Source organism: Alligator mississippiensis, chromosome 4 (genome assembly GCF_030867095.1).
Source record: "Alligator mississippiensis isolate rAllMis1 chromosome 4, rAllMis1, whole genome shotgun sequence".
NCBI lineage: Eukaryota > Metazoa > Chordata > Crocodylia > Alligatoridae > Alligator > Alligator mississippiensis.
In genome coordinates, this window is record NC_081827.1 from 234,375,767 (window position 1) to 234,400,502 (window position 24,736).

General features: G+C 40.0%; 1 protein-coding gene across 5 annotated transcripts in view; it reads left to right on the forward strand.

Annotated features, from left to right (window-relative positions):
* The window catches only part of LRP1B (LDL receptor related protein 1B), a 1,609,743-nt gene that overhangs the window by 1,006,184 nt on the left and 578,823 nt on the right, over nucleotides 1–24,736 (forward strand). For all 5 annotated transcript variants that reach the window (XM_019480601.2, XM_059727405.1, XM_059727406.1 and 2 more), the window contains 3 exons: nucleotides 4,968–5,213; nucleotides 16,658–16,855; nucleotides 22,459–22,663. In XM_019480601.2, coding sequence (XP_019336146.2) covers nucleotides 4,968–5,213; nucleotides 16,658–16,855; nucleotides 22,459–22,663 — 649 coding nt within the window. The remainder of the gene's footprint in view (nucleotides 1–4,967; nucleotides 5,214–16,657; nucleotides 16,856–22,458; nucleotides 22,664–24,736) is intronic.

Sequence of the window (24,736 nt, forward strand, 5' to 3'; positions counted from 1 at the left end):
TTACTAGCCTAGTATTTAAATTTTCCTATTAAGGGTGAAATCTATCTTCCTCTTATTTTTTCAAAGACTAAACAAAACCACAAAAAGTGATTTAAGTCATCTATCACATTCTTCCCATAAGAACATATTCTGTTCAGATATGGGGTCTGAGACCCCCTGCTCAGATCTCAGATGACAACTGCAGATCTCATTAGAGGGAATCTCTGTCTAGAAAGGCCTCTCATTTGTAGTTTCACACCACAGATGAGTAGGTTTCTAGGCCAAAAGACTATTTTATTAATCTTAAAAAGGGGAAGTTAGAGACAGTCTCCCTGCCAGCATATCTGTCTGCAGTCTGGCATCTTTAATTCTTAAATGTATGTCTTGTTTTAAATAGAGGGGACATTGTGGGTCAGTGACCCTTAGGACATTTTCTAGGCCATGTCTCTGGAGAAGAATATACATAGTATTTAAACAAGGGTTTATTTGGAAAAAGAGGGGCTTGTATTATGCCTTTCTTAGGGTAACTAGTAGGCATACAATATCTAATTACAGCCAGTAGTTTGGAGTTCTTAACAGAGCTAAGGTCCACACATTTGTAAGTCTGACTTCAGAATGCATGAACTTCCCCACCTCCCTCCCATGATAGAATTAGATAAAAACCATCTTAAAAAGTAATTAGAAATCTTATAAGTGTTGGGGTGGACCATAGAGTCAGCACCCCAAAGTTCTGCTTCGTACAGTAAAATGGACTATAACTTATATCTATATACCGTTAGTGCTTAAAGAACTGTTCTTCTGACCCTTTTATTTTAAAATGATAAAACTCCACTCAATCCTTCTTTTGCACTAGTGTTTATATTTCAGGATGCTGCTTCCAGCTCAGATTTTTGCTACAATAGGTACTTACAGGAAGACAGCACCTCTAGTTTCTTTTGCTATAAAAAAACCAAACTTTTCCTCTCCTCCTGTTCCCAAAAAACAAAACCTTGCCTTTAGCTGTGTTGACTTTCAAACTTTTTGAGGGGCAGTGCTGCTGAAAAGCATCTAATAAACTTTGGAAGCCTATTTGGGATGGTGACATTATTAATGTGTCATTTGTATAAAGCAAGACAGGGGATAGGGTCATTCAATACCATGGGGGCACAAAACTGATTCCCTGTTAGCACCTGTTTTAGTTTGTTCAGGAATACATTTAAACATAGTGGATTAAGTAAACATCCTTGTTGTATCCCTTTCTTAGTTGGAAAACTACAGGGCAAGGCACTGCTAATTCCATAACCCATTTTATATTCTGTACTTGAACAGTAACTACCAATTAATTGTAAGAAAGCTATATTAATTGATGTGATTGCCAGTTTTTTCCACAATTGCAACCTATCTATGAATCCAGAGCTCCCTTTTAGATCTATGAAAGGATTTTACCTTTTTACATATTTAGATGCTAAATAGTATAACACTAAGCAATGGTCCCTGCAAAACTAACCTTTTTTTTTTTTTTAAAACCAGCCTGCTGTTCTCCCAAAATTTTATTTTCAGAAATCTATGTGTGGAGATGAAAAGGTAAATGTGTCCCAAATATTTTGTCAAGAATTCATCTAAGACTAACCTACATGCAGTAAGACACAGGTCTCTCTCATCTCTGTTTTTAAAAATTGGAACTTACATTTTCATTCCAGTGCTTTGGATAAATGCTTTCTAAAATAATTATACTATTTTTTAAAACAAATTTGGACACCACCAGTCAAAACATTCTTTGAAGATTTGTTGGGGAAGAAAGTCCATACTTTTAGGGGCCTTACTATTTCTCATTATGGGTATATATGATATTACTTGAGATTCAGAGGTGAGATAATGATCTACTTGTAGCTTAACAGATACAATTGTCTTCAGTGAGAAGCCACCATTTCCTGTACCATATTTGAGTAAGTTGCTAAACTTACATTTAAAAAACAAAACCTATGTGTCTTCAGAAGTAAATGCATACAAAATTAAGCTAGAATTTTTCCCTTTGGCTACAAATTGCCAAAAAAAAAGTTGGTTATCATTATGTTTTCTAGTGGCTACCAGTTTCTCCAGGAGCCTCATTTGATATGGTTGCCTCCTTCTGTTTATTATTTTTTTGTACTCAATTTTAATCTTGTTGATCTGTTGGAAGCTAGGACAATCATTTTTATACTTTTATTCCTCTGAGGCATCTTGTAAAACATCTTTAGCTTTAGAGCAGTTCTCACTGCTTCTAACATTGCCTATTCCCAACAAAGATGTTCTTTTTTGTGAATGCATTTTCTAACTGTTGGACAATAGCTTCATATTGACTAATTACTTCTTGGAGTTCTTGTACTTTTAGAATATGACATAAGTGAGAAAGTATCTCTGAGTAGAGAAGACATTTCTTTTGTAACTCATTATTCCTTTGAAGTCTATTTTTATTTCTTTTTCTAATCAAGGGGCGAGTTGTACTTTTTGGGGGAATGGGTCCCTGTTTTCCATACATGGTTAAATTTCAAATGATTTACACTTATACCATGTATGTAGTCCTATTAATGTCATCTATCATTACTGCTCCTTTAGTTGTAACAAATGTGAATGGTCTATCTTTATCAGTTTGTCCATTATACATTCTGAAATTCTCTTTTTCGGTGAATTTCAAGAGACATCACCCTCCTTCATTTTGTTTCTTATCATACAAGGTTTCTGGGGGAATTAATTATGACATTTTTATTAAAGTGGCTGTCAATACCACTAATTCTAGTATTTGAATCGCCTATTATTGTTTCTGATACTGGAAATGTATTTTGCATCATCTCAAAAGCATAATAATGATTCCCATTTCAAAATTGCATTGGAACTTGATATGAATGGTGGGAAATAAACATTACTAAGAATCAAGCGAGGCCTACCACAAAATTTAACAAGGACTTCTAGTAGATGGTTAGAGTCTATTTCAGTTTCTAATTCCTCACTCCTTATTGAAAACTCAGTATGTGTATCCCTGACTCTTCCCTTCCAGTCACCTGCTGCTTGGAACCAAGCCTAGGAATTTTCTATTAATGAATCTGCAGGCTGGCTTCTCCACCGCACAACCCCTTACTCACAGCTCTGTGGCCAGCTGCTCCCAATCAAGCACCCTTTACATTCTCTTGCAGCAAGCACAGTTCCTTCACCAGCTACCCTTTACAAAGTCTTGCAGGCCTTTAGCTCTGCTGCTTGACTCTACTCTAGGTTGCAAAGATTACTCACTTGCCTACTTATCAGCAGCCTGTGCAGTTCTGCTACAGCTACATTTTTATCCACTTCCTGGAGTCCAGCCCCTCATAGGCTACCCCTACTCACCCTCTTGCTCCAGGTAAGTGGTCTGAGCTTCTCTGCAGCTTTGGAGCTACTACTCCTTGTTCTCTCTTGGCTACCTATTTCTTCCTATTGGTCCTCAATCAACTCTTTTCCTCTTGAAGTAACAGGGGTTCAGGCAATAGCCTTTTACCATCAACTCAAAAAAACAAGGAAAAAAGGGCAAACATAATGATATTAAGTCACAGTTTTGGCATCCAAACAGCCTCAGCTGCGTGAGAAAAACACCATTTAACAGTAGTGTAACTACGGGTGGGCAACCAGGGCACCAGACCCAGGAGCCACTTTTGATGGGTGCAAAAACTGGGACTATTGCTGCCTCTGGCCCAGCCATCACTGCCACCCAGCGCACAGAAACTTCTTGTTACACCTCTGTCATGCAGTAATGATACAACTATGATGAACATATTTTTACAGTAATAGTTCCAGAATAGATTAAACTCATGTTTAAAGACTCCCCCCTCCCCTTTTTCCTCATAGTGTTATTGCAGAGTCCAGACTATGACATTTCCTGAATTTGTAATGCTTTTTGAAACTGTGATCATAAGTCTAACGTGGCTTACTTTAAATTGTATTATGTGCCTTGTTGTTATTCTTGTTTGGGGGAATGTTATTTTGTTAAAAATCTTGTGCACAAATGTAAAGAAGAATTCCAGAGAATGGTAACGTTAAGTATTTGAAAAATACATAGCAACCGAAAAAACCCAGCATGTACTGAATATTTTAATGGGATAATAAGGATGGAAATCTTACATAATGTGTATATATTGGCTACATACAGATGTTCCGTTTGTGCTGAGAGAAAAATGTTTCTCCTTGCACAAACAGAAGCCATACAGATGTTCAGTAGATTTATTTTGAAAAAGAACTCTATTCTGCTCTGGGGTGAGACAGGCTTCCAAGCCATGGTGGAAAGGGTCTGAATCTTCCTGTTGTAACAAAATGCCCCCACATTTCTACTCCAGGCTGACCCAAAATAGTATAGGGCAAGACGGACTGCCATACCTTAGCAACAATACTCCCAGAGTCTTGCAAGGGTGGCTGAGTGCTTCCCCTCTCCACATGCTCGAGTCTAGAGGACTACAAAAAGCAGGGGCTAGAGGAAACAGGAGGGTTCCTACCATGGGAGAATGCCCCCTCCACCTCCAATCCCATCGATCAACTGATCAGTAGGGTGGGGAAAAGGGGCTTTTTCCTGGGTCTGGACCCATCTGCAGGTCTGTGGCAGATGCTGCTCTTCAGAGACTGCCAATTGTCACTTGACAACTGCTCCCTTCCCTAAGAGTGGGGATGACCCAGGCAACAACCATCCAATAACCACTAGCTGAATAGATCACCTATAAAGCTTTCCAGCCATGGAGTTGGAGCACACTTTACAGGTCCTGGGCTAGCTTTTTTACTGGTAAGAATTTCTGGTAGAAATTAGCATCTGTTTACAGCTACTGTAATTCTGCCATGCTATGACCTTGGGTGCCCTTCATTAATAATGAACTTGTTGTTCCGTTAGTTTCAAAATCAGTTTGTGCTTATTGAAGCTTTTAAAATTGTTTCTGTTGGCCAGAAGCTCTTAAGTAGTAGGATGTGATACAATGTCATTTGTGCCTATAGATCTTAGTGCTTTTTTCCTGTTATTTCAGATGAATGTTCACTTAACAATGGTGGTTGCAGCCACCAGTGTTCGGTGGTTCCTGGAGGAAGAATTGTGTGTTCCTGCCCTTTAGGACTGTATCTGAATCCAGACAACAAAACGTGTGAAATTGTAGATTATTGTACGAAGCACTTGAAATGTAGTCAAGTGTGTGAACAGCATAAAAATACTGTCAAGTGTTCCTGTTATGATGGCTGGAAGCTTAGTAAGGATGGAGAAAGTTGCACTAGTGTTGGTAAGATGAAATTTTGAATTTCTTCCTTTTTTGGGGGGGTGTGTGTGTGTGTGTGTGTGTGTGTGTGTGTGTGTGTGTGTGTGTGTGTGTATATATATATATATATATATGATATCTAACAGCAAGAGGTTTTTTTGTCTTAATTAAAGATTAAATCACAGATCTGTAGGACTGGAAGGGCCTCAAGAAATCATGTAGTCCAACTTCCTGTTCTAAGGCCAGGGCAAACTCATGAACCATAAACCCTGGGATATGAGATGGCATAATCAAGGTTAATTCCAAATGGTGTTTAATAGAGATTTATTTTAAATTTTAAACAAAAAATGCATTATATTTGATTCATGTCAGTGATTTTCAACTAGGGTGCTATAGCCCTTTTGGGGTCCTGTGAGATTCTTTTAAGGGTGTTGTGGGGTATCGTGCAATATTAGCAGTTGGGTGCAGAAACACTTACATATTCTTCACAAAATAAATGTGAGATTTCAAATAGAAATAGATGGTGTCAAAAACATTCAGACCTGTTGTGGTCTTTCTGAGTGCAGAAGAATTAATCTATTATTTTTCTGTAGTTAAGAACTGTAGTTAAGAGCTGAGATTTTCCAAAAGGTGCCTTGAGTGTGGCGAGAAATGGCTTGGGTATAAAGAGATTGAAAACTACTAGTTAATGTAATAATGGGTTTCCCATATTATTTGAAGCAAATTTCAGGATGGTTTTTGAATATGTAACTGTTCTAAATGTAAGATAATTTTCTTAAAACTGAAATTAAAAAAAAAGGCGGTCTTGAAAAAATTAAGCAAATAATATCCCTATATGTTGGTCCATGCACAGTGTTTGAACAGTACAAGTCAGAAACTTGTCAAAAACTGGCCTGTTTGATGTGTAGGTGTATATAAGTGATAGAAAGCCAACTCCTGTGGCAATTTCCCCTTCACTCCTGATCTAAGCAACATTAATAATGGAAAGTAGTGCATCTATATTCGGCCTATATTGGCTTATTGTCCCTAACTGGTATAATTAAAAGGATGCCTTGTTACTCAGAGTCTTGCAGCCAGCTCCCTGATTTACAGGGTTGCTGACTCAAGAAAATGTATTTTTTACTGACAATCTGAAAACATTTTACAGTCAAACTTTTTTTTTTTACTGACATGTTTTTACTAACATGTTTTACATAATGTAAATGTAACTGTTTTGCCAGATCTAGGACAAGAGGCAAGTTCAAGCCATAGTAAAAAAAAAAAAAAAAAAAAAAAAGTTTTGCTGCCTGTAAAAAATTTGCAGGTTATCAGTAAAACAAAAACAAATTTTGGGTTGGCAACCCTACTTTACTTCAGCACTAGTTTTGCATTGTGCAGCCCCCACCTCATGGTTTTCCTACCCACCACCACACTCTGGTACCCCCAAGTGTACCTGGCACCATGCTTCCCCCTCCAGCCCATACCCCAATCTTACTTCCCACTGCTCCACTGCAACTGACCTAGCAAGTACCCCCAAAGATGGACGACTGTCTGCCTAACGGCAATATTACCGGCAGATGATAGGCTGTACCAGCAACTGCATATGGCTGAGAGTTGGGAAAAGAGCCAGGAAGCCCAGAGAAGAACTTCCTTCCAGGTGCTGCATCCCATTTGGACATCAGGCACTACAGTGATCTGTCTTTGCTTCAACAATGTGTCCAGCTTCATTTTGGACCATGTAGCTTCAATCAGACAGTTTTACAGAGCTCATTTTGCAAAGCTGTTTTGGCTTCAGGTTTTTATGGATGGAATTATTGTTTTATGGAATTTAGAGACAGGCAATTTTAGCCTGATTATTTATAGTGTGTCCATGAATTTATGGAAGGTTGGAAATCCTGTCTACTTCAGATTTCAGTAGTAAGTAGAATCAGTGACATTTTACAGTAGGTATCATCTCTTCTATATAAACAAACTTATACTGTTTTTCTATTATTTATTATGTATGTTCAAGTTGTACCCAGATGACAAATTCAGAAGGATACGAGCCTCTTTTAAATAGTTCCAGTGGAAATACATACAGAAAAAAATAGGCTCTGCTTACAGTAGCATGGAGATAAGACTGATTGAGATATGTTGTGAATCCCACCTGCCAATTCTGAGTTGTTACCTATTGGTGATTTTTGTACTGTTTTGTCAATTCTAGGTTTAAATACCTCATATAGCGGTGCTTCTGTGACTTGAATGAGTTTTCACAATTCAAAAGACTTCACCATTAATTATTTTCCATTGCTTTTTTCTCAAATATATCTCATGTAGATTTCCTGAGACAATGAGCTAGAATTAAATGCTATGAATCCATGACCATCTCCACCCCCCATTACTTGTGGCTGCCTATGTTGTCTGTCCCAGGGTAGCAGGCAGGGGAGGGTTAACTTGCCATCCTAGCCCTTACCACCACCACTGCTGGGCTGCTCCTCTTCTCTCAGCAGTGGTGATGTCAACCACCAATAATCATGGAAAGGTGGGTGTGAGCAGTGATCTGGGGGTCTGTCAGATAAGGGAGGGCAGGGGGTCCAATCTGGGCCAGCAGGGAAGTGGGGGTGGATGGGATGCTTACAGCAAGGTGTAAAATAGTGTGGCTACACGTTAATGTAACATGAGCTGGGTAACTTGGATCAGAGATAATCCTGCCCTGGAGTTGCATAACTTTGAGCTGCCTAATGAGAGCTTAAAAATGGTTTCAGGTGTTAATGTGTCGACAATCCAGGGGTTAAGATTTCCAAGAGCTGCCCAAAACCATGTTAGAAGGCCCTTAGGATGATTCCCATTGTTATCTGTTGACCAGCGGTGTTGGTATGATCTTCAAAATTTTAGACTCACTATACACATTATTTGACCTTTTAAATATATCATGTGTATCACTCTCTTCCATTCTGCTTACTTAAAGCACAATTTATTACTATTAGATCAGAAATATGTATCCCTTAGTTATGTTATAGCTAACAATGCTAGACTTAAAGAATAAATCTTATATTCCCAGTGGTTCGTTATATTTGAATTGTATTTTATGATTAATTTATGAAGCTACTTAGCCTTATTTTCAAAAAGCTCTGAGCTAGTATACTTAATTCTATTGCATTGGTTGCTCTTCTAATATTAAACATTCTTATCAGGTTAAAGATACAAAACATTTCAGGGAAAATCATCTTGAAAGCATTGTATATATCATATTTACTCAAAAATTAGGCAACCCTGTGAATATAAGATAACCCCCTCCCCAAAAATGAGATTCTAAACATGGACAATTTATAAAATTGTCTTAATTTTCCAGGTATAAAATCAATTTATTGGAGATTTCCCTTGAATTTGTCTCCTTCCCACTGCTACAGCAGGAAAAATAAACCTGGGGGCATCAGATGGCCTCCTTGTCCTATGTTTCCTCAATTCCTTCCCCCCTGCAGTCTTCCACCTCCCCCTCACTCTCAGACCTTGCTCTTCCTGAGTACGTGGAAGTGAGGGGCAAATCTGAAAACACTTGGGGTGTCTACCATGCATTAATGTGCTTTGCCTATTGTGCATTAAATTTAGTGCCTCCAATATACAGTACCAAATAAATGCACATTCAGCTGTCCTGATGCACAGTACTAAAAGTGCACATTTTTAAAGTCAGACAAGGTTTCTTGGGTGAATCTGATATCTTTTATTAGACCAACCCAAATAGTTGGAAAATAATTATTAAGCAAGCTTTCAGGTTCAAAAACCGTTCGTCAGGCTAAGGAAGTTTCAGCAGTTGGTATGTGCTCTTCCTGGATGGAATGAAAAGTAAAGAAGCCAGCGGCTAGGCTGGTATGCATACAAGACAGGTAGTCAGTGAAAATGTAGATTGAGGAGTCAGTGGGTAAGAGACAGGCTGGGGGGGGGGGGAAGAGAGTGACAATGTGCAGTTTCCTTATTTACGTTGCAGTAGCATAACTGCATGATTTTTACATGGCACTTTAATGTGCAGTAAAATAGGCTACTGCACATTAAAGCATGCATGTAGACATGCCCACTGACTTTGAAATAAACATGTCTGTAGTAATCTACATGTAGCCAAATTACTGTGGGTACCCAAAGACTTAGTCCATTCAAAATTGATGCACTTTGCCTTTTTTGAAACTGCTGCAAGTTTTAGCACAGGTACTCCATAAACACCTTTTAAATAGCACCTTTCTACATACTTAAATATAGAACAAAATATGCAGTATTAGTCCAGAAAAGCTCATGATTTACCATATTAATCTCATGGAGGGCAGGGCCATGCTAATCACATATGACAGCCTGAAAGAGGGGTCAACAGAGGGATACTGAGTGAACTGTTTGGGGCCCTGTTTGGTGATGTTTGTCAGACATTTAAGGCTGGTGAAGAAATCGGAATCACTGGAAATGGGAAAGAAAGGCACACTGTGGGCATGTCTACATGTTTATTATTGTGACCTATTATGGTGCATTAAGTTTAGTACCTATAATTACAGTACTAACTTAATGCATTGTAATCGGCATTACTGCTCTTTAGCACCAGTGCGTGCATTTTTTGTGACACTAATGAACAGTAGGCTACTTCTACAGTAGACTAATAGCACAGGTTTTGCCTGCTGCAGTAATGTGCAGTAGAATTAGTCTACTGCACTTGTAGCATCTTGTGTAAATTTGTCCAATGATCATTTAGAAGAAGTTAAAATGTATTCAATGTAGTGGCTTACCATGACTTGAAAAAGAGTTGGTGCTGTGAGGGACTGAGCACAATGGGCACTAGCATTTATCTTATTCAGATGGGTTGCAATAATCTGCCCTTGTGGTATGTTCCTGTCATTATGTTTGTTCAATACCAGAGTCATGTGTTTTGTAGTCATTCTCAGAGTTGGCTGCATTTAATCGACTTCATGATTGGCTTCCATTACTGAGGACATACTGTTTTTGGAAGCAGTTTAATTATAGACAATGTATTTAATGAAGTTTCCTTGAATGGAAATGTAAAATGAGGAGCTTTTACCCCCGTGCTGATTAGGGTGGTGGGGAACTTATACTGAAGTAAATGTCGTATATAAAATGTAAAAAAAAGAAAAAGAAACCAGCATTGAAAGCCAGGGATTAGAATGTTATATTTCAATAATAAAAACAAACAAATACATTATACCGCCATATTTAGAAAAAGTGAAAATGCAAAATAACTTTACTCTCTTTTGCATTCTTAATTCTAGAGGTTCACTGACATATTGGTGCCATATTGGATCAGCACTGATAAAAGGAAAATTAACATTATTGACTATCAGCTTTTTCTGGCTGGTGTAACCGATAACGTACCAATAAATATAATATGCTTTCTGGCCACAGCCGCCAGATATCACGTGCATATATGCAGCTGCACATGGCCAGGAATGCAGCCCAGTAGCATACAGAACAGTGCCCTACAGCTAAGCCTGTGGAGGGGAAAGGGCATGGGGATGGAAGGGGAATGGGGGTGCAGATTGAGGGTGTCACGGTGAGGGAAGAGGTAGGGTAGGGGCTGGAGCTGGGGCTAGGGACGCTGCCCAGTCAGTGTGGTGAATGGGACCCTGGGGCCAGGGTGAGGAATGGGATGGAGCCATGGGTGGCTCATCCAGGGGGAATGGCAGGGATGGGGAGAGCAGCATAAATAAATGCTTCCCCCCAGGGGGGGCATGTGCCACCCCAGATTTGTGCATGGGTCAGAGGTGGGCTGCCTGCTATGGTCTCATGGCTGTCCACCCTGCTGACTTTTGCCCTGGGAGCTGTATGCCTATCATGCATCCCCTGCCTGCCTGGTGACAGTGGGGGGCAGCAAGTTGTGCTTCCTGCCTCCAGGTGGGCTGGGGACATGCTGCAGCCAGTGCATAGCTCCTGGGGCAAAAGGCAGCATGGTGAAAAGCTCCAAGCCTGCAGCAGACAGCGTGCAGCCACCCTTGCCCTGCTCAGTTTCACTCCTAAAAGCATCCCCACACTTATAAATGCTGGTGGTAGCACTAGAATTAAAGCTCATTTGACAAACTTTAGTTCAAGTGTTGCTGCTTCCCTTTTTAAGCACCAGGACACTGATCCCCTAGATGAGCTGCCTATGGCTCTGTCCCACTCCCCACCTTGGCACCCTATTCACTACCCTGGCTGGGCAGCACTCCCAGCCCCAGTTGCATCTTCTGCCCCACTTCTTCCCTCACTGCGGGGGGCCTCGATCTACTCCCCCCATGAACCTTCCATCCCCCATTCTCCTTCTCCTCCACAGACTTACCTGCAGGGTGCTGCTCTGCACATTGCCAGGCTGTGCCCCTGTAAACTGGTTATTGGATCAGTATTGGCCAATATGCCTGGTGAATAATTGGCTATCGATATCAGTCAAGAAAAGCTCTATCAGAGCATCCCTACTTAATTCTTTATCCCATCAAAACTTTTCCTAGATCCATGAGACAATCTGAAACATCTGATTCACACTCACCATGTTTGATGAAGGCCCACAATCCAAGGTTCTTCTTCAGTGTTGTCAAAGTCCTTTTTTAAGTGTAGTATTTGTCATGTTAGAATTTTTTTCATCAATGGAATTGGAGCATTTTGTACTAGCTAATGATCTGGCCCACTTTTTTTTTCAATTTACAGCAATCTTTCATCCCTTCCCTGTCTGTCTGTCTGTTTGTCTAGACACACTCTGTATTTTCTGGTTTTCAGCATGCCCTGGAACAAAATATGCATTTTGTGTTTGAAAGGCAGAACGAAAAAAAGATTTTTCCTAATAGTAAGTAACTTAATAGCAGCAGCTAGGTCACTGAGCCTGATTCTTGTTCTGTTCTCTGTGAGTGTCATGCAGATGTTATGTTTGCTCTTGCCCGGTAATTCACAGAAGCTGCTTTTATATTGTTTGTATATATTCTGCATTACAAAATCCAGTAGCTGTTGGGGTGGAAGGAAGGGAAAGTGTGCTTTGTGTGCAAGATTATATGGTAGTTATAAATAAACAATTGACATGATGAGATCCATATAATTTTTAGATGGACCAAAAAACAGTCATAGCCTTTTTTGCAGTTGTGTCCATCTCCAGGAGTACTGAAATTGGTCTTGTGAGAATACAGTGCACCTATTGAGATAAATGTATTCCTAGTATAATTGCATTGATTTTAAACTGCCTTGAATCAGGCATCAGACTGGTGAATCATACTAGGTAGTGAACAGTAATAACCAGTTTTCCAGTGAAAATGAAATTTTGCTGAGGAAAATTATTACCATGCCCTGAAACAAAGTTTTCTACTATCTAGAATATCACTTTTGATTTGAAGTCAAACACTTCAATAGTATATAGTTATAACACTACTTAAAGTAATTATGCAGCACTTTACTTTTTAAGAGCGCTGTAAAAACATTTACCTGATTGTCCATCAAAAAAATTAATATGAATTTGAATAGTGCGAATACGTTAATTCCGTTCAGTGCGTTATTCTTGATGGGGTACTCGGTGGGTGAGAATTTAATTCCTGCCAGTAGGTAGTTTGCCAGAGAAATAGCATACAATATAGAATAATAGATGAATTAAATCATTACAATAAGTTAGTGGGAGTCTTTGGTTTTGTTTTTTTTTTGCCTTTTCTTGTTATTTTCTATTTCCCTGTCCCATTTCAGTTCCACCTTTGACTCTCTCTCAATTTTCTTCATCTCCCATTTCTGCTTGCATTCCCTTTTATTCCCTTTCCCCTCACCCTTTCTATGTTTCTTCACTTTGAACGTACCTCTTTTTATCTCTCCTCATTTTCTATACTGGTCTACAGCATGTATTGTTACTTTTCCAAAAATTGTGAACCAGGAGCAGAAGAGGAGAGCACTGACCCTAACATATCTGAGGAAACAGTTCAGTGATGACTTCCCAAAGAAGAAATGTTCTATTCATTTTAAATTTCTATTTATTGAATTAATGTATGCTACCAATTCAATATAGAATGTCGATTATATAATTTTTCAACCTTATTCCCTGTTGGAATACCTCTGAACAACAATTATTATTATATTGTATTTGCAATAAACCTTTTAGAAAATGAGTAGGGGAAAGAAACTCATTTTTTGAAAGACACTTTTAATGATATATTTATATTTAGTCTTTTAGAGTCCAGTCAGGAAAAGGGAATTGACTGAATTTTCAGTATGTTCTTTTCTTAAAAATAGGCATTAATTTGGTTAAAAAATATAATTTGTTAGAATATTCAGAGATAGATTTTAATACTGTAATTCAGGAATTCTGCATAACAGGAGAGTATTTTTTTGTAATGTTCAGTTCAACTATTTATCAACGTATGGTGCCAAGTTTATTGAGGTCTGTTTAGAATGGGCACAATGCAAGTTAACAAATTAATATGTTAATACACATACAATTAAGATTTGGTTATACTGATATTTCATTTTATAACACCTCCAAAAACAAATATCAGACTTAAAATGTACCAGGAAAAAATGAACTCCCCCCCCTAACATATTGATATATATACATATATTTATTAGTATGTTGCCCAATTTAACATACCTGATGATATTATATTTGGTTCATTATGGTGCATTACCTGTGACACTTTGTCATGTATGTCGAAACATACGAACATTACATAACCTTAAGAATGGTTAAATGAACCAATAGGAAAATATAAGTTATATATTGTATGAAAATCATATTATATATTATTATTCATATTTTAGAAACATAAATTAGAGCCACAGAGCTACTTTGAGTCTTATTTTTTAAGCACTCTTAGTCTTATTATGGCAGAACCATTATGTCAGTGTAGTTAAAGCAATATTCTGGTTTTCACTTAATGTAGGAGTTCAGCCTGGAAAACTGAGAATCTCTAATGAATTTTTAATAGGTAAACTCTTGGGTAAAGAGGCTGGGTACAGCTTGTATTTTTGAGGGAGTCAAAAGAAAATTGATTAATTGTCTCCACATCAAATTATGGCCAAGTCTAGTACATTTCTCTTACTTGTATAATCGGTTCCCTTTAGCTTAAAAATTACCATTTACTTGATTCCAAGATAAGGTTTTTCCCCCATTTTCCCCATTTTTCATGGGAGGGGGAAGGTCCTCATCTTAGAATTGAGTACAAGGTGGTGTGGGGAGGGGCGGGGGGCAGACATAATAGTTCTGCGTAATAAGCTCTGGGCCAGAGCTATAGCTGCTGCCTATCCCACCACTGTCTTTGTACTTTGCTATCTCCTGTCTGCAGCCTCTTCCCCCATATCCTGCCCCAGCAGCCCTGCTCCCCACCTGCCCTTCTCCCTCCCCCCTCACCCATTGTCCTTCCTTTGGCACCAGTGGGCTTTGTCCCCGCTGCAGCCTGGGACACAGCTGGCATGGCTGCTGTGGGGCTTAACTGGAGCTATGTTCTATGCCCAAGGCTACAGCAGGATGAAGCCTGCTGGCTGGGGCCAAAACAAAAATGAAGGCAAGGGGTGGAGCAGCGGGGAAAGGAAGGCAAGGAACAGAGGTTGTAGGGGGAAGGAGGAAGATGGGAAGCAGAAGCTTTGCAGGGGAAGGTGAAAGGGAGTCCTGAGGCTGCAGGGGGCAGGAACAAGGGCGGGGAAATGGTGTGGGGGGGATAGATGGCAGGGGGTGAGTTACTTGACTTTACCACACCACCTGCTCTCCCACTCTGCCTACTCCCCTTCAACAGTGTTGTGGGATGAATTTAAGATGCCCCTCCAAAAATTAGATTATCTACATGGAAAAATATTACAAATGTATATATTTTCCATGTAGAGAATCTGATTATGGGGGTCATCTTAAAATCAGGATCGTGTTGGATTTGAGAAACGAGGTATAAGCAATAAAAAATAATAGTAGTACTGTACTATGATAATGCATAGCATAAATTTGCAGGGTAATATGCAGTTGTTCGATTATTTTGTTAATTAACAAAAAGCATTAAAATTGGCATTCATAACATAATCATAACTGAATTCTTAGGCAATGCAATTAGCTAACAAAAAACAAGATTTATGATGTCCTGGGTATTCCAATCAGCAGCTGCTGCTTTACTGGAGATTAGAAGAGCTCTATTTAACTGGTCACCTTGTGCCAGTCTTATGTTTTTTAAGCAACTACTGATGTAGATTCTTTTTTTTTCCATTAGATGATTTGGTCAACTGAAGTTTAGACTTTTAAATAATAGGCTCTGAAAAAAAAAATCTGTTATGTTGACAAATATTGCGGTCTTTGTGAAAAAGTGAAGCTGGCCCTAAAGGAGATACTTTTCTGTATAAAAGGAAACATTGCTCTTTTAGAAATCCAATTTAATTGAGTATAAGTCATTTCTGAAGCTGTATGCATAATGATTAGCTCTCAGAGAACAAAATAGAAAAAAATTTTTTTGAAAAAGAGAATTAAAAAGTTTTGTTTGCAAAATTTTGACCAGCTCTATTTCTGAACATGCTAGGAGAATAGTACAATATTGCCAATTGTTACGTACCCTGTGTAATATGTTCTACATCCAAAGTGGAACTCTAATGCAGTTGCAGAAAAGATTTTTTTTATTACTTATGTTATAAAAGAAAATCTTCAAAAAAAGGAACATCTGCTTTTCAAAAAAGAAGGGTATCTGTGAAAGCTTTCTTTCATTAAAGTGAAGCTCCTGAGCTGACTGGGCAGTTTTAGTTTCTTTGATCTTGGCGGTTTTGCAACTTTCCTGATTCTAAAAAAAAAAAAAAGGAGGGAATTAAAAGGTAAAGCCAAAATATTGTTGGTGTTAAGGATGTGCATGTAACATACTTAACATAAATCCATGGCAGCAATGAAATGAAAAGTTAAGCCTACGGTTCTTTGTGTTTGTGAGCTTGGTTAAGGGATGTGTTGTTGAAACCTTAAAGTTTTATTTCCTTGCTTCTGTGGTTTGCTGTTACATATGTTATTTAAGTACTTTAACTTACACACACGTTACTTTTGTATTAAGCTCGCTGCAAAACATTTTTAAAACAGATATCCATTAGAACAATACTAGGTAACCTTAAAAGATTAGAAAATAATAGTCATCTAAAGTGTCATTATGTGTGATAGTTGAAAATATTTTTTTGTAGACATCAATCCTGAAAGTCCTTAAAAGACTGTTTCTTTAAAAACTCTCATCTGTAAGATCTTTTTTGTACTGGGATTGTGGACCACAGATTAATTGAAGAGTCAAATATTTCTGTTTTTATTATTTCATTACCACTTAAAGTGATTAAAGCAATTGAAGTTTCCCTTCAATTGTTTTCCAGTGAACAGAAGTCTAATGGCTTGAAATACATATATTTGAGAAACGTACTCCTTAAAGAAAAAAAAAAATTAACGTGACCTACAAGTTGTTTTTAATCAAAATTCCTCTAATAAAGTATTATTGTTTATTCTTATTTAAATCTGTGTATCAACAAGTTTATGGGGAAAAGTTACCCTTCATAACTTTATTTTTAATGTGTAATCTAATTTTACTTTTTAGATCCATTTGATGCTTTCATAATTTTTTCCATCCGGCATGAGATCAGAAAAATTGATCTTCACAAGCGAGACTACAGCCTCTTAGTTCCTGGTTTAAGAAACACAATAGCACTTGACTTTCATTTCAGTCAGAGTTTACTGTACTGGACTGATGTGGTGGAGGATAAAATTTACCGAGGCAAGCTGTCTGAAAATGGAGGTATGAATTTAACTTTTGAATCAATTTATGTGGCCTTTTAGAAAAGCACGTCAACCAAAACAATGCAGTCCTACAATGTTAAACCAGCTAGAATCAAATTGAACTGTTATTTTCACAAATTGTTAAACAAACAGAACCTAGCATGAATATCCGTTCTAGACATAGACCTACAAAAGCACAATACAGTAATATGAAACTAGAGAAGTATTCTACTCATGGTACACATTTCCCGTAAGAGTAGACTATAGTATTAATAGAATGGAAAGATTACAAATCTTGGAAATCTTCCAAACGGGTCAAATTGCAATACCCATTTCCCAAACAATGAGTGTAACTGTACTTTTCCCCACCTTCACTCTGATTTTGTTTGTTTTGCCTTTTGTTTGCTGTTTTTTTTTAAGCTGTCCCAATGTTTACAGAGTATTTAATATTTTTGTAATGAAACACATAATTGTATTGTAGAAATCATAAAAGGAAAGAGAAAAGGGAGATGCAACCTCTGCTCAGAAGTATAAGTAGGGCTTTGACACCCTGTAGATCATAAGAAATTCTTCAGGGTTTGACACTCAAAGGCAACTAAAGTTTTTTAACATCCACATGGAAAAGCATCTATCAGTTACCCTGCTCTTTTCAAATTTAGAAGGATGGAGGTTTGAACATTCTTCACCCTAATAACACTTGAAAGCAACTTCTTGTTCCACTTCATCCTGCCTCAGTTTATCCCCATATACAATGATCTAGTATACTAGTTTGCTTCTGCTAAAATGATCAGTAGTGAAAGTTTGCTGAAGCTTTATCTCCATTATGTGAAACTGAATAGTTCTCATTTTATTCATAGTATTATAGATTTCATAGAGGTTAGGGCTGGAAGGAACTTTGCAAGATCATTGGGTCCAGACCCCTGACCAAGGGGCAGAAAGTCAGCTGGGGTCAAATGATCCCAGCAAGATAGGCATCCAAGTGTTTTTGAAAAAATAAGTTTTTCCTTATGTCCGGTCTAAAATGGTTTTCCCGGAGTTCGTGACCATTGGACATTGTCTTCCCATGGGGTGCCCTGGTGAACAGATGTTCTCACAGTTCCTGATGCAGACCTCTTATAGACTGCCACCAAGTTACCCCTGAGCCTATGCTTTTTCAGGCTGAAGAGTCCCATGACTCTCAGCCCCTCCTCATAAGGCCCGCTCTTTTGGCCTGTGATCATGTGTGTGGCTCTCCTCTGAACTCTTTCAAGCTACTCCACATCCTTTCTGACTTGCAGAGCCCAGAATTGGGTAACAGTATTCCAGCTGTGGCTTCACCAAGGCCAAGTAAAGTGGGAGGATGACTTCCTGGGTTTTGCTTGAGATGCATCAGCAGATGCAAGCCAGAGTTTTGTTTGCTTTGCTGGCTGCAGCATTGCATTGGTGGCTTAAATTCATTTTGTGGTCAATCATGACCCCCAAGCCTCATTCAGTTGTGATGCTAGCGAGTATAGCACTGCTGAGCCTATAAGTGTGGTGTGGGTTTTTTCTACTGAGGTGGAGCACCTTGCATTTCTCAGTGTTGAATGCCATCAGGTTTTGATCCACCCACCTGGTGAGCCTGTTGAGGTCAGCCTGAATCGCCAGCCTGTCCTGTAGGGTGACCACACTTCCCTATAGCTGGTGCTGTCAGTGATCTTAGCCAGTCCGCTTCTGACACCAGAGTCCAGATCATTTATAAATAGTGAAGAGTACAGGTCCAATAATGGAGCCCTGGGGGATGCCACTGATCACCATGTGCCATGTTGATTCGATTCTTTTCCTTTGTCCAGGTGATGCATCACCTGGTCATAGAAGGAAATGGGATTGGTTAGACAAGACCTACCCCCAATGAAGCTGTGTTGGCTATCTCTCAGGATGTTGCCTTCAGTTAGCCTGTTGTTAATGGTTTCCTTGATGATTTTTCTAAGATCTTGCCAGGGACTGAGGTCAAACTGATTGGCCTGTAGTTCCACGGATCTTCCTTCCTTCTTTTCTTGAAGATAGGCACCACTTTGGGCCTCTTCCAATAATCAGACACCTCGCCACAGTGCCACGGGTTCTCGAATATCCTTGCCATTGGCTCCGTTATGATGTTGGCCAGTTCCTTTAGCACTTGGGTATATTCCATTTGGGTCAGCTGATTTGTGGATATCCAGGCTCTCAAGGTGTTCCCTCACAAGATCTATACCAACAGGCCTTTCTGCCTACCTGTTTCTGGGCTAACCGGCTGCCTCTCTCTCCCCCCATGCCTGGATGATACATAATTATGGTGCTAATTAGGTGAAGTCTGCCCATTTTTGCACTCCAGTGCCAGGGGGCGCTATCTGCAGCTCCAACTACGCCCCCACACACACATACACATTGCAGCCCATGCCTTGCAGATGGCATCTAAGTTCTTTACGTCTCTGGCCCCACACTGGACCCCATAACACTCTGGTCTGGGCCATAACTAGACCCTTCTCAAAACGTGGCCTATTCCTCCCTCATTCGGGGCTGCCTAGATCCCCGCACTGTTCCTCCTCTCAGGTGTGCCCCCTCCTTGGGACCTTTAGCTACACAGGCCCCTGCCTCACCTCTAAGGCTAGTCAGAACACCAGGCCCTTGGCTCTGGGCATCCCTCACAGTGGGCCTCTGGCCCTTTTGACCCTTCTGGTCATGGCCCCAGCATTGATCAGTCAAGGGTGCCACAATTCAAGCTTCTGAGCATCTAGCCCACACTCTCTAACATGGACCTTCTCAGGTCCTACTATGGGGTTACCTACCCGTTTGTAGGAGCAGGGGTTATTAAGGTGCCCCGACCCGCCTTTTACCGGGGTGGTAACTGGCCTGGCATTTCCTGGCGGCTCCCATGCCCCAGGACCAAGAGCCTCCTAGCCATCCCTATAGGCTCCTGTCCTTACCTCCTAGCTGTTACTGAGCCTCAGCTCCACTGACTGATGTTTCTCTCATGGCTGCCAGCAGCAGACTGCTGCTTCACCTTATCTTTGGTCTCAAAATGGCCACCATACTTAAGTGCCTGGCTGCTGCCTGCTCTGGCCCTTAAAGTGGCAGGCAACAGCAGTGCCCTGCCACAGTTGGATGTGTGTTCACCCTTTCCCTAGTGATTCTGCATCTTATCAGGTGGTGTGATCCCCTTGGGCTGATGGAAGTCTGATGCAAAATAAATGCTAAGGAAATTGGCTTTTTCCTTGGTTTGGTTGTTTTTGTTTGTTTTTTTACTTCCCACATATCTGAAGAAGGACTTTTTTGCTGTCCTTGATTCATGTAGCCAGTTTGAGCTCAGTTTCAGCCTTGGCTTTCCTAGTTTACTCCCTACAAGTGCAGGCCAATTCTAAATACTCCTTAGTGGTGTTTCCCATCTTCCATCCTTTATAAGCTTCTCTTTTTAGATACAGGAGGTCCATGAGTTCCCTGTGGAGCCAAGGGGGATGCCCAGCCCCTTTCCTATTTTGCCTACGGGTTAGAATGGACTTCCCTTGTGCTTCAAGGATCACGTCCTTGAGGAGTGACCAATCGTCATGGACTCCCCTGGCCTCTCAAGGCCTCAACAGCCAGCCTCCTGAGCTTGTGAAAGTCATCTTTTCTAAAGTTGAGGGCTTCCACTTTGCTGACTGACTTGCCAGCTTAAAGTGATCAACTCACAGTCACTGTCATCCAGCTTCCCTTTGATTCTCAGGTCACTCACTAGATCATTCCCTTTGGCTAGTACCAGGTCCAGCAGCACTTTGCCTCTTTTCAGCCCATAGACTTCTTGAGACAGATAGAGCTCATCAGTGCATGTGAGGAAGCATTGCAACTGATCAGATTTGGCTGAGTGCTCTTCCCATGACATGTCAGGGTACTTGAAGTCACCCATGACAACCATGCAGCAAGAACATGCAGGCTCAGCCAGTTCCCTAATGAGTTTGTGGTCAAGTTATTGCTCCCGATTATAAGGTCTGTGTTAGACTCCTACTGTTATATCCCCTTCACCATGTTCCCCCCATATTTTTACCCAGAGGGTCTCAAGTCACTTCCCTTGGTTGCCAATCTCTGCCTGTACGGAAGTGTATTTTTGCTTCACATAGACAGCTACACCCCTGCCCTTTCTTGCAACACGCTCTCTCCTGTACAAGGTATAGCCATCTATACCTGTGGTCCAGTCATAGTGGAGTCCCACCAGGTTTCCGTTATCCCTATGAGATCATAGTCATTGCTGTTTAGCAGAAGGGCCAGTTTCTCCTGTTTGTTGCCTAGGCTCCTGGCACTTGTGTATAGGCAAGGGTGCCTGCCATTGGAGGCCCTAGGCTTCCTGGCACTCCTAGATGAGCCCCATCCCTGGGCTGGGGTAGGAGTGAGCTCCCTTGTACAGCCTGACCTGCTGATGTTGTCGCTGATGCTTGGTGGGCTTGCACCAGTGGCTATCCACCCATCCCTGGTGGACTTAGTTTAAAGCCCAGACAAGCAGGTCAGCCATTCTGGCCGAGAAGAGATTCTTCCCCATGTGAGCGGAGTGGAGGCCATCTCTTCCCAATAACTCGCTGGCTCTCTCTCTGAAGTGCAGCCTGTGGTCATAGAAGCCTAAGCCTTCATAATGGCACCAGCGCCGCAGTCTTCGGCTTACTTCTTCAATTCTTCTCTCCCTCCTATGCCCGTGACCTGTAACCAGAAGGATCAAGGAGAAAACCACCTGTACTCCCAACCGTCTGAGCACTGCTCCCAGAGTGCTGTAGTTATTCATGACCCGGCTGGGATTGCTCAAAGCCATGTCATTCATGCCCACATGTATAAGGAGCATGGGGTAGTGGTCAGAGGGCTGGATACCAACCACTACCCCATGCTCCTTATCCATTATTTTTCAGGCTGTCTGCAAACTTAGGCAGATGTCACTGGTTCAAAATGTAAATATTATCTTTGGAAACCTAAGGGATAGAGTCTCAATTTTTAATATGAAACTTGAGATTCAGCCGTGCAATTTTACATCTTTTTTGAATACTCAGAGATTTGGCCTTAAACATTTGACCTAATTACTTTATAATGCACCAGTTTGGAAGAACAGCATCTGTGGTGTATAGGGTCATACATCAGTGAAAAAATACTGCTGTGATGCAATGCATATTTGGATTCCTTTGTGGATGACATAACAAAGTTTTGTAAAGGCAGAACTCAGGGCAGGGTGCCATTTTATTATTATTATAAGAAACCTGTTATTTACGGGCTCAATAGTTTGAGAATTTTTATTCCTCAGCTTTCCAAAAACTTTTAAATTTCCTATTCCTGTGAAGTAACACAGTTCATTTATCAAAATACTGCCAAATATGTACTTTGTTTATAACCATCTATCACAACTTGTGAGGAAAGAAAAATATCTTACTCATGAAGATAAATAACATCATAACATCAGGTTGGCTATTATGAGTCTCTCTGTAAAAGATGTATAAAGGACTCATTAAATAGAAACTGTCTTAAATATAGCATCAGAAAAGTTATATATAATTCAGGCTTTTTATTATTTTTGTTCAGCCAGCAGTTGTAGTTGTACATTTATCACATTTTGAGTAGCTGTTACATCTCTGCTCTCATCCTCTGTAGCATGCTTATAATCTTTTGCCTTTTTTTCAGGTGTGAATGCCATTGAAGTGGTAGTACAACATGGCCTGGCTACTCCTGAGGGTCTTACTGTAGACTGGATTGCAGGAAACATATACTGGATAGACAGCAACTTGGACCAAATTGAAGTAGCAAAACTAGATGGCACTTTGAGAACAACATTAATAGCAGGAGCTATGGAGCATCCCAGGGCTATTGCTTTGGATCCTAGATATGGGTAACTAGAAAATTTGTCTTATTTTTTTTTGGGGCGGGGGGGGCGGGAGGAGGTTGTTGTTGGTGGATGTTTTCTTATTGATCAATTTGAGAGGTAATATTTAAAAGTTTAAATATTTGTTTGCTTGCTTGTAATTAATTATGGCATGTAACTTTAATACTACTTTAGGGAAATGAATGTGATCCAGGGAACCAGAATGAGAATCAGTCAATGTAGCGATTTGTTTTGGCTATTTTTCTGACCTGCTTTATGGATACAAGCAAGCAAATTAACCACTCTGTGTTTTTAAATCAAGTCCAAACTGGATATATGTTTACCAATTTACTACACTTTGTAAATAGCTTTTAGATCTACTGTAAGAGTTTGAAGAATTATTATTATTGAGTAACAACAAAAAGAAAATATTGGCTAGTTGACCTGGTAGATTATGAGAGAGAGTCTGTAAATGGTAAACAATTCAGTGTAACTTGGTATCTGTGGAATGGAGGAGGCTGAAGGAACTGCAGTATTTTTCTGTTTATTGAGATATTAAAGATTATTTTTAAAGTAACTATGTACCCAACCTCCTTTTTGGCAAGAGGGAACCTCTTTGCACACAAAAACACCCCCTGCTCCATCTCCTGCAAAGAACTTATGAATAACAATATCATACATGATTCAAATTGAAGATTGGTTGGAATTACTGCTAAGTATTTAAAAGCTTACTACTATGACAAGCGCCTTACAAACTCTTGAACTGACTCTGTAGGTCTTTTAGCCACACAATACTTCACTGAGGAGAGACTATAACTACCAATAAATATGAACATTTGTATAGAAAATAAGTTTATATTTCATAAGATGGAGAATCTAACTAGAAAAAAGCAAACTACCCTTTGTCGTCATTTCGTTTAATTTGTCCCTCCTTTCCAAAATCCATTTTTCTGTTTATGTTAAACATTAAAAATGTTGAGGAAAAAAATTATTAGGAAAAATAAAAGCCAAAACCAATGAGATCAATTTTTAAAATTGAGTGCTTATAAAAGGATTCATACATAGGCTTATACTTGCTTTATCATATTAACATTTCTGTATGCAAATGAAGGTTCTGCATAACAGTGTAGCACAAGGGCATAAGCGATCTCAAGGCAGCATTGTAAGTGCTGGAGAAGGTTGGACTCGTGGTAGAGTAACTGAGTAAGCCAGAGCAGGGAGAAGTGCAGCCAAGGTACAGTAGCCCTGAGAATGGCCATGGTTAGTGAAAGCCCAACAGGAGTGCAAAAAGGCCAAAGGAAAGGCCTGCACTGGGAGGGACACAGCAGAGGCTGAATGGGCCTAGGGGAAGTAGAGCTCCTAGGAGGCCTGGCAATGCTCTGGTGAGGTATTAAGTGGCTACAAACTGGTGGTAGAAAGTTGCACTTTTAAAGATCCCCTGTGGAGCCTCAGTTGTTGGATATACTTTGTCCCTAGGGGCAAGGCCCTATTCCAGTGAAGGCATTGCAAGCAAGTTAGGAAAGGTGAGAAAGAAGACAAGACTGACCAAAGATCGTATAGACTGGACCACAGTTTATGGAGGTACTGCTGCTTGCTCACAAGGACAAACACAGAAAGGCTGTTTTGGTTCCTCCTCATAGCTGGTGAGGAGTGGAACAAAGCAAGGACCAGTCAGAGCTGTGATTTTGCCCCTTTGCAGCCAGTGTTGCTGTCCTGGCCATGAACCTAGCATGGTTTACTTCCTTCCCAGGTGGTTGAGAAAATTTAACAAAACAATGTATTCTCCCCTTCTCTGAGCTTGTATCAAAATCACAATTGAGCTCCATCTAAATAAACATGCCAATGGCTAATTAAGTAAACACTTTTGAGTACCTAGGATTTAACTTTTACTTACGTGTGCATAAATATGTGTAAACAAATGTGGAGTCTTAAAATCTAGCACATGCCTAGATTATTATTGATGCTGAGGATATCTCCTAGAAACTGCCTAATCAGACAGGGACTATTCCTTTTGGTACCTTAATTTGATAGGAAATGTAACATTATTGTCATATTATGCTAGCCCAGTGATGCTCCAACTTTTTTCCCTTGTGGGCCAGA